The 10,530-nt window shown below is 39.1% G+C and overlaps 1 protein-coding gene across 2 annotated transcripts; it reads right to left on the reverse strand.

Moving 5' to 3' along the window:
- Positions 1 to 28: 28 nt before the first annotated feature.
- cpm (carboxypeptidase M) lies at positions 29 to 9,091 on the reverse strand. 2 transcript variants are annotated; one of them, XM_072453853.1, is made up of 10 exons: positions 8,938 to 9,091; positions 7,193 to 7,366; positions 6,061 to 6,158; positions 3,455 to 3,627; positions 2,299 to 2,383; positions 2,105 to 2,210; positions 1,500 to 1,670; positions 1,266 to 1,418; positions 1,033 to 1,181; positions 34 to 959 (listed from the first exon to the last, which is right to left on the reverse strand). In XM_072453853.1, exons 2-10 carry the CDS (start codon positions 7,359 to 7,361, stop codon positions 711 to 713), a joined length of 1,353 nt encoding a protein of 450 aa, XP_072309954.1. In that variant the 5' UTR covers positions 7,362 to 7,366; positions 8,938 to 9,091; the 3' UTR covers positions 34 to 710. The 2 variants fall into 2 exon arrangements, with proteins under 2 accessions (XP_072309955.1, XP_072309954.1); XM_072453854.1 differs by lacking the exon at positions 7,193 to 7,366 and having other exon boundaries at positions 29 to 959; positions 8,938 to 9,034.
- Positions 9,092 to 10,530: the final 1,439 nt, after the last annotated feature.

Consider the following 10,530-nt stretch of genomic DNA (forward strand, 5'->3'; position numbering starts at 1 on the left):
CTTTATTGAAGATGCAAATTCATAGGTTTGTGTTCTGAGCAATGGGACATTTATTATTAGAAATATAAAACCGTCCTGCTCACAGTGACCACATCATGAAAAATATAGATTATTGATTATGAAATCAAGGCAACTCAATCATAAAATCTTTTTTCATACTACAAAGGCATATGGTTTCAGAAGACTTTAGGTTTCTTGAGATCAAAGCAACATTTTACTTCATGTGCACTTCACTCTAGTGCAACAGCTTTACATATTTAAGACAGCATGACACATGAATAAATTTGATTATAACATGCTCCTAGACCATGTAAAATACTACCCTTATTTGGCACTAACGTTTGATCCCTGCATACAGCAACAAAAAAACATTAAATTAAATTCAAAAAGTTAGAATTTCATCAAGAGCATGTAATCATTTAAGGCTTATAGTTGAGGCACTTTTAGTACTTTGATGTATATTTAGTAGTGCCACCTTGCACCAGACAAAGCTGCATTGTACTTCACTTAAAATGTTATGTCTTTTACAGAACTTCAAGAACATTTTGTTACTCCAGATTGCCAGTAAACCAAATGTTACTGTTACAAATGCTCCTTCAATTCTGTGAAGTCTCGGTGAGCGTTTCATGTTGCTGGGACTCATTCCAGCAGTGTGACCTTAAAGCCTGAGTACTCTGCTGCGGCTCCTGCTTCAGCTTGATCAGCAGATTTCATTTACCCACATATGAGACCACCACGATCAGGCCTACTCCCACAGCCAAGGCTGTCCACTCTGGCCTCACTCCTTCTCCCCCTGCATTCACTTCAAGGTTACATGTGACGTTGTAGTTTGTAGGGGAGGGTTTTTGAGTTGTTGTAGATCTTTGTAAAAAGAAGTCATGTTTTACGGCCGAGTAGTTGTCTGGACCATAGGGAACGGTCAGTGTTTGGGTCAAGACCTCATGCTCTGGGTATGTCACCTGACAGCAAGAGTGACAACAGTTAACAATAACAATGGCCACTAGAGGTCAGTATGTGATCAAATGTACTCACAGTAAAGGTGTAGTTCCCAGGAAGCAGTAGTCTGTAGTACTCCCCATGTTGATTAGTTTTAAAAGGACAAATATTTCTGCGGCCAACAACATCCACCACAGCATTTTGAACTGGTGCGCCTGTGCTGTCAAATACACGACCTTTGACCCCTGAACGTATCGGAAGAATAGGAGAAATAAGACAAATAAAACACACAAATTGGACACAAATTGTGTTCTGACTCTCACACTAACCCAAATGGACTTGCTGTATATAAGAAAGAAGTGCTTTTCTGTTGTCTGTCCACATGGCAGGAAGTTCACCGACAGGAGGAAACTTGCAGCACGATATTTCCAGAGTAATCTCCAAACACTGAGCCCACACATAGTTATAGTCCTGCATCCCTCCTGCAACAATAAACGCTTCATACAGTTAATCCTCACCTCACACATTTTGAAAGAGTCATTTAAGATTGTCCGTGCGGTTACCTGAGAGAGCGTACCACTTGTATCCATTGGTGATGCCCTCCAAGAAGGGTCTGCTGTCCACACAGAGATTCCCTTTGTACATGGAGGCATGGCTGTTGGAGTACACCTTAGCGAGGTGAACAAAGACGTCGTCATCTGGACTGACGCTCGCTCCGTTCATCAGCTCATTGCCTAAAGAAGACACACAAAATCACGGAAAATTAGGGTAAACAATTTAGAAAGTCGATAAAGTGTGTTGCTAACAGTGTCCTAAAATTAGAAATAAAAACTGAAAAACAAAAAAACAACAATAATAACATGATTTGTGTTTGTTTTAAGACTTATGAATATAATAATACTCTCTCTTTATGGCTCAGATTTGTAAAAACAATTCTCTTCCAGCAAAGTACCTGAAACTTTCATTGTAACTGTTGTAAAATTAAGTCTTAATTCTAAATTGCAGTGATTATTTTGATTAGAGTTAATGGGGTATAGCTGCTTGGCACATTCCACTCTTAATATCTTAATAGCCCTGTTGAGTCATTTTGTAATTGAGTTAGATTTGCAATTCATGTGTTAAATTCATGTGTTCACGTCACAACATTAGATGCACTGTATTTGTCTACCTCCATTACTGTTGTCGTAAGGATAACTGGCCACCAAGGCTCCTCCGTGAAGATTGGCAGAAAGAACAAAAGTCTCGGTCTTCAGCCATCTTATCACCGCTCGAACCTACACATGGGGCGAATCAAACCTTATTGTAGAAGTGAAATGAAAAGACATTTGAAGAAAAAACCTGAAGACCAGGACATTTACCAACCTCTGCTTCACACTTGTCTTCATCAAATGTCGTAGCGAAAGCATCAGGGAAATTTCTATTCAAGTCAATGCCGTTGTAATTGAACCTAAGAATTTTAACATTTGGATTAATTTATCTTAATATGGACTTAATATGCAGCCATTTCAATAAAACACTTTGGGCCAAAGCTGGTGCAGTAGGACAATTCCCCAGAGCGAAGTACAGCAGCAGTAAAAAATAATGAAATATTATATATATATATGAACCTTTGAACCTCTGAAACCCCCAAATTGTTCCTGTTTACTGCTCGTTTAAATTCAATTGCAGCCCATCGCCTGAACCACTCGAGGACAAACAGGAGTAGACAATATCCACCATGGCAAGTACAGAGCCTGCAGTTAAACTGCATTTTCCAATTTCAGACCAGACGGAATAAGTCGAAACAAATGTATAATTAGCCCAATTACAGTGTTTTACAGTGCATAACTATACGAGAGATAGGAATCTTCCATGTGTCAAGTTCTGCTTTCCGTTTAATCAACATGTTTTGGGCGTCATACACATAATAGTGATTGTACAAAGAGTACCACTAAACATGCATTTACGTATCCAGCTCTTTGAGCCAAGATTTGTCATAGATTTTATATAACCTATAACTGTGCTTATACTCTTTTATGGTATAAAGGATTGATTAGCATGGTAAAAATATATGTTTGCTTTTTGAATGTACTAAATGTTACCTGTCTACTACTATTATCTACTATAATTACATAAATCTAATGTAACTGGATTAGAAAATATATGAGTTTATGAAGTTACAAAGCAGTTCATGGAGACACAGTGACACACCAAACCAAGATATTATTTTCCTGTGTGCACAGAGTATTAGTCACCCACAAAGTATATACTTTGGGTAATCCTGCATGTCATGATGTTAAGGTTGTAGGATGTTGTTTTCACTTCAACCTTAGTCAGCACCTTAGTAAATAATGAGTAAGGTGCATATATTTATAAGTTTCAGTAATTTGCTTAATACATCTGATTTGTCTGTTATTAGAGTAATTAAATAAGTTGCTTTTGGTACCCAGTGCAGTACAAGAACAGTGTGCGTGTGTGAGTGTGTGTGTGTGTGTGTGAGTGTGTGTGTGTGTGTGTGTGTGTGTCTGTGTGTCTGTACCTGCCCTCGCTGTACATGCAGTCTGTGTCTGAGGAGTCAAAACCATCAGGATTCATCGTTGGCATGATGTGGATTCGAGTGCTGTTCAATAATCGCATAGACCATGTTTCCTTGTTACGATATCCATTCACCAAGTCCTCTATGAGTTGTAAAAGTAGCACTCTGCCCAGAACCTGTAGAAAGATTGAACATTTGTATTTGTGCTCTTAATTATGTAAATGTTGTATTATTTTCTTATGGACACTTCCTCTTCTGGATCATAAATCAAACATGACATGACAGCTTGGAGATCAGCTGCTGTTGCTTTGCTCGCTCTATGGGGAAAGTGTGTGGGAGGCGAGTCTTTGTGAACACAACTCTGACATGGGCCTGTGGTTGCTCTTCTGACATGTTTAGGGAGCGTACGGACACTTGGTGCATGAATGGGAGACTCAAGATGGAGAAAGAGAGAAGGGTGGGAAAGGTGAATGGGTGTGTGTGCACAGAGCGCACACACACACACACATACACACACACACACACACACACACACGTCAGGACTAGCTTTGCCTCTGGCGATTCTTGTGAGTTCCTCTTGCCCTTTCTCGACTCCAGACTCCCGCTGTTGTTGAGAGCACACCCTTCTTCTCTTTATTTCATAACATAAACGATACAACTGAATCAATGGAGAAAGCCTTTTATAATCGCAAACCTGTTGTATCTTTTCTTTTGTGGAGTAAGGTTGGCTTACTATGTTAGACTATATTAGATCACTTTGTAGTATGTGTTCAGTGTGCAGAGAGGTTCATAACGACTGATTCACCGGAAGTTCTAATGTGTTACTTATAAGGTAGTGTAATCATTTTCTGGTCTATTTTGGTTGTGTAATGACCTACAGGGTGGAAAGGGCTAAAGGAACCGTATGTAAGATTTTCGATGTCCCCAGACACCGCCGGCTAAAGCTTTGCTGATATGAACCTGAATGGTTCCAGCTCCACTGTCCATCTGCAAATTAAAGCTCGTCCGCCTGTCCGAGAGAGTCGGATCTTTCCTTCACTTATTTGAACCCCTCAAGTTTTCTACTTTTCCCCAAGAGGTTTGGTAGTTTTTCCTGGCCGAGAAGGAGGATCTAAGGACAGTTTAGGTTGGGCCATTGCCATGTCCCAATGAACATTGTTTAATCTGTTCTCACTGTCGCCCTTTGAAGAAACCGCTGTTGTGATTCCAGGCGTTACAAAAATTAATTGAATTGAATTGATAATAATTGTGATGCTGAGGGAATTTTCAGAATTATTATTCATGATTGCTGAAAGTATGCTGAATATCAGGCCTCCTACAACTGAGATCTCACAATGTCTTGATACTACAGTTGCACTGAATGTGTTTGTGAAATAAGACACTAATATAGTCAATCTCATGCCTTCTAGTGAATTAAAAATATATTAAAGATGACTCACGGTGGCAGTGCTCTGGATGGACATGATGTGTGGGTGTTTATTTTGTTAATTTCTGTAGGTGTTTTATAGATATGTATTTCTTGCTATTTTGTGTTATTTTTTTCATGTGTGTTTTGTGAACCATGAAAAATAGTGAGTTTCTCTCATTGAGTTTCCCTTTTAATTTTTGACTTATATAGGTTGTTTTATCATTGTTTTGTTGCACCAAATCACCAAAGCAAGTTCCTATGTTTGTGAATTCTGTTCATTGACAATGGCAATAAACTGATTCTGATAAATAAATAAATAATAATAATGTGCATTGCATCAAATGTAGAGTTCCTCCAACATTTTTTCTCCTCCTTATGACTCACAAACACATTCTTCTTAAACTAGAAATACAGACAACTTAGATGGTCAGAACAATCCTCTGTGTGTTTCGCTGTGTGTGTGTGCGTGCGTGTGTGTATGTGTTTGTGCGCGCATATGTGTGTGTGTGTGCGTGTGTGTGTGTGTGTGTGTGTGTTTGTGCGCGCATATGTGTGTGTGTGTGCGTGTGTGTGTGTGTGTGTGTGCGTGCAGGGGCTGAGTGAAAGGAGTATTTTCTGGAAGTTTTCCCTGAGCAACACACTCCACTAACTCTGTGTGTATTAGTGTGTGTCCAGCCATGACGTGTCTATTTAAGGACATTTCCTCTGACTTGTGCACTATTTACATCATAGTTGGATTGGAGCAGAGTTTATACCTAGCTGAGTGAAACGTACTAAAGATGTGCCTCAATGTTTTTTAAGAGCCTGGTTAACGTCACTGCAGTTTGGTCCCAACTGGTTATTCTGTCCCAAATTGATAATTATAGTCATTACAACTAACAGTAGTAACAAAGAGATGATATGAGTGTTTATGGATGATCAGACTCATATATATTAAATAGTATACTGTATTTGTTATGGATGTATATAGGGTTTGAAACTTTAGGCTACTACTTATCAATCCACATTATTGGGTGTATTTTTAAGGAACTCCTTTGTCTCTCAAACCGACAGGGCTTGTCTCTGACCACAAAAGTATGTATGGAGTGGACTGTTTGAATGGCTTTTGTTGATCTCTTTAGTCCCCTTTTAGCCCTACTTCCTGTGTGCAGGGAGGGGCCAGTGCGTTGGTGTGTGTATGTTTCTGTGTGTGTCCGCTCACCTCGTTGCCATGCATGTTTCCCACATATTTGAACTCCGGGACTCCGACAGTGTGCTGGCCAGGACTGACACCCAAAGCTAACACCCACAACTCTTGACCTGAGAAAAGGATGAGAGGTTTCTGACAACAAATGATCAAAGTGATACAATCAGCAGATATAACCCAGGTAGTTCCCCTATACAAAGTAGAGTTTGCATTAAGGCGTTGCACATGGATGACAGTCTACATGTCCGAGCAGGAGCAAACATACAGTTGAGTAAACGGCGGAAGGTGTGCACGGGTTGTCGCGGCAGGGCATGAAAACCCGTGAGGTAAGTCGTGAAAAATGACTTGACAAGACCAAACAAAATACATTCAGATACACAGATTTGGACAGCAGCCAGCTGGTGCCCTAGATTAGCCCAGATTAGCAGTGTGTCTGTATGTATAAGTGATTAGTTGGATTAGGTTGTTCCAGATTAATTTAACCCTGGTCGGCCGTCTCGACATATGATCATACGGCAGTGACAGCGTTACTATGGTGATGAGCACCTGACACGAAGGTCCTGCGAGGTCTGTGACATGATAAAAGATGTTGATGTTGAATTATATATATGTGGGTTTCAAAGTGATGGAAAATGTGCACAATTTAGCAATTAACAAGTCAAAACTAAAATATTGTTTGAATTGTCAGACGAGACCTGTGAATTCAATAGATAAATTTCTTCGTATCTGCCACAAAGGAAAATGAAGAACATGCTTGTTCAGGGTATACTGTGTTTTGTGTTCTCAAGAATTTGAAAATGAAACTACCGTATTTTGCGGACTATAAATCGCACCAGCCAAAAAATGCATAATAGAGAAGAAAAAAACATATATAAGTCGCACTGGAGTATGAAATGCAGTCGCAAGTGTGAAAATAACAAATAATATCACATATTAGTCGCTTCGGAGTATAAGTATATAAGTATAAATATAAGTATAAGTCGCACCCCGGCCAAAACTATGTGAAAAAGGTGCGACTTATAGTCCGGAAAAGACGATAATAACCATCATGCATTAGTAAATAAAAGCAATTACACAAGGATCGTGTTTGAGATTCTGAAAGCTAGACACATGAATATTATTCAAAAATTATGCAAAAGTTGGCTACCTCTGACGGAGCGGCCAATGCTGTACAGGTGTGTGATGTGGGGGTTGGCGGTGCTGACTTGAGACAAGTACTCTTTAATCTGCAGGTTGCTATGATAGCGAAATTCCAGCAAAGCAACAGGGGAGTGGTGGAGGACGACGAGCAGGAGGATGTGCAGGAGAATCATCATCACTTCTGGTTAAAATATCAACGGCAGAAAACAATCTTGATCGAATGCTCTATCATACAAATAAACTTTAAAATATGACATACTGTACACAAATTAAGAAGTTAACAGAGAAAGCTGTCTTTCTATTGTGTGGCAAAACAGTCTGTGTCAAGGCTTCATTTCTGGTATCTTTATTATTGAGTCACTTTACTATTGTTCTTGTGTTTTTTATTCTGCTATTTTCAGGATTTTTCCCAGATTTTCAGCGCGTTTCAACTCATTAACGCTTTCACCGATTTCAACAACTTATACCTCTTTACGATCGCCTTCACCATCTTAGGGGTGCTATTGCTTTGACATGTGTACATCTTGCACTTTTTGCAGTATTTGCAGAAGTATAAGTACTTTTACCCATTGAAATTAATAGGGCATTGAACACAATTCAGTTTTTCAACAAATATTCAACACATTCACAATTCAACAAATTAGTACTTACACACATGTAGTACTCGTACTTTTACACACATGTAGTAGTCATTAGAGTCATATTTATGACCTTAGAGTACTTTTACACACATGAAGTACTCTTACACACATGTAGTACTTTTACGCAAGAATGCAGACACTCGCAATGGCTTCAGCCATTGCACATTATCTAATTATTCTCTATTATTTTAACTGGAGTAAATCAGTAACTAGATCATGTACGTGTCTGCATTCTTGCGTAAAAGTACTACATGTGTGTAGTAAAGACTTTATTCTTGTTAGACTCGAGCCATGGAATGGAATGTTCATTCCATGGAATGCTCGAGGCTATTGTTCTTCCCCTGGGGAAGATGTAGACTTTGTGTCATTTTATTTCTATAAACCTGCATACATAAATCATTAACACACAAACATTGGAGAGAATTATAAGGTAACCTGCTTATTATCAATGATCAGGGTCGGGAAGTAACTTAATATATGTACAGAGAATACGAACTCTAGAAAAATATTTCTTGTGAGTAACTGTAGTCTGGTAAAGTTACTCTTTAATTCAGTGGTATTCAGAATACTTTCCTAAAATCAGAGGAATACTTTGTATTTGATCATATAATTGAGGCATTAAACTGCACATAATTGGTGAGAAAAATAGCAAATAAAGCTCTTGTCAACGTAAAGCTGTTTCAATCATTGTTATAATATGAATTTATTTGGAATGGGACAGTGCATAATAATTAACACAATCACGTGTAAATATCAGTTAGACATAAAGTCTAATTTTCATCTATTTGTCCCATGATAGGTTGATAAGACAGTCATCCACAAAACAAGCAAAGCTCATGTTAAAAGCCACACACACATTAGTAAATTAGTAAACACTAGAATAGAATAGAATGCCATTTAACGTATTTTAGTGTTTTAAGTATTTGGTTTTGTCCTCTGACCATTTAATTGGGCCTATTCTGTAATCAAACACATGTTCAAAGTATTCTTTCCAACACTGTCAATGGTCAGGGGACACTTGAAAGGACACAACACATATATATTTCAAAGCCTGGCTGCTTGGCTCATGTTGATTTGTGAGTCAGCCCTTAAAGCACCATACGGGACGTACCTGCGCCCGCTCCCGAGCCTCGACCTGCACCGAAGAGCACCGGCTGACCCGGTACACACACCGCACTGCCGGCCCGTCTGTGTGCGAGCTATGCCCGACTTGAACCCGACTTGAGGCCGGCTGTAAACCGGCCGGACTGGCGCAGATCGGCCCGCTCACGGAGGGAGGGGCGGCGCTTATGTGCGCGCACTAATGTAAGAAGTGCGCCAACAATCAGGACAGCCACATTTTATTTTTCAGTATTAAAAATTATTACATCTTTGCATCCAGCCAGTGAAAAAATGGGTTACACATTCTCAAAACTGAACTTGAAATATAATTAGAATCCTAGATATAGCCTACAGGCAAAGTAGTCTAGGGCTTAGTGCCTAAAACAGAAATATTTGTTTCTGTTTTGGCCTGATAGAAAGCATAGTTGAGATCGCAGATTTCTTGCTGGAAATTGACAAATTACACATTTCATTTAGAGTAAACGTCACTTTGTCAATGGCCCTATTATCCTCTTGTCGTCTTTATTCCTTTGAATAGGGCCCCATCTAGTGGCCCCTGATATGAACTGAAACACAAAGTAAGAAACCTTTTTAAGTACATACTCATGTTGCAAATCACTTTAAATTGTTTAATGGTCCCTCAGTATTTTGCCAGGACCGTGTTCAGGCCAAAGGGTTTCAAAGAGTAGGCGAAGGCCATCATAGGGACCAAAGATGGTTTCTCTTTTCTGAAACAAACCCCGGAGTAAAGTAGCATGCTCAGTATCTCTGGGATCATTTTTGAAACCTTTGCTATTGAGATAAATAGGCTCATGTAAACTGGTTGGCTCAACAGAAATGGGACATGCTTGAGAAAGTGGATTTGTATAAATCCATGTAGTCATTAGGCCTGTGATCCTCAACAAAATACATTGTAGGAAGCAAGATAATAAAGACAAGTTTAATTCAGGCCCATTCAATTGCACTGGTATAATTGAATTTTCCACTTTGTGCTGACAGTTTTGTGATGCTTGCTCCAAAATGAACTCACAGCACCCAACGTATTTTTAATTCCTCTCATCTTGTATGTTGATTTAAAAATGTCGAAGTAATTGTATCTCAGGGGCTGGCCGGGTGATTGACAGCTTATTTAAACAGACATGGTCAAATAAATGAGAGTCATGCTTTAGAAAAGGGGGAATTAAAGAAGCAACACCCTTGAGTGACAGATGCATTCGCAATAGAGACTCTTTTCTTTCTGGGCAAACTAAAGCTCATTTAGTGAAACATGCTGAATTGTTCTGTAACTAAACATTGCCAAAACTACAGCAATTTGCCTAAGTCCAGAGTGTAAATGTTCAACTCCTTTGAGTTAATAGAGACAAAACAGTATTTAAGGGACTCCTGGGAGGCAGCCAAACTAAACACAAAAGGACATGTAGTTATGGCCATCAAACAGGCCTATACGGCACATGGTTTTATGATTACAATATGCCTCATTTCACAAAATGAAACTGGGCAGTGTTTAATTTACCCAAGTATAAACAAGTGGGTGCCATGATTTATAATCAGCTCATGTTTACTTACTTAAAAATGGAAAATAAAATTTAAGTGCAACCTGTTC

The sequence above is a fragment of the Eucyclogobius newberryi genome, unplaced genomic scaffold, assembly GCF_026437365.1.
Source record: "Eucyclogobius newberryi isolate DKJ021-1_F unplaced genomic scaffold, fEucNew1.0.hap1 SCAF_2, whole genome shotgun sequence".
Classification (NCBI taxonomy): domain Eukaryota; kingdom Metazoa; phylum Chordata; class Actinopteri; order Gobiiformes; family Gobiidae; genus Eucyclogobius; species Eucyclogobius newberryi.

Bases quoted from the DNA above. Each gene is read 5' to 3' on its own strand.
- cpm (XM_072453853.1), bottom strand. From the start codon at position 7,361: ATGATGATTCTCCTGCACATCCTCCTGCTCGTCGTCCTCCACCACTCC. The intron at 2,384-3,454 runs GTACAGACACAC...TAAAATTCTTAG, and splicing joins TGCATGTACAGCGAGGGCAG to GTTCAATTACAACGGCATTG. The intron at 1,419-1,499 runs GTAACCGCACGG...TTATTGTTGCAG, and splicing joins CAAGTGGTACGCTCTCTCAG to GAGGGATGCAGGACTATAAC.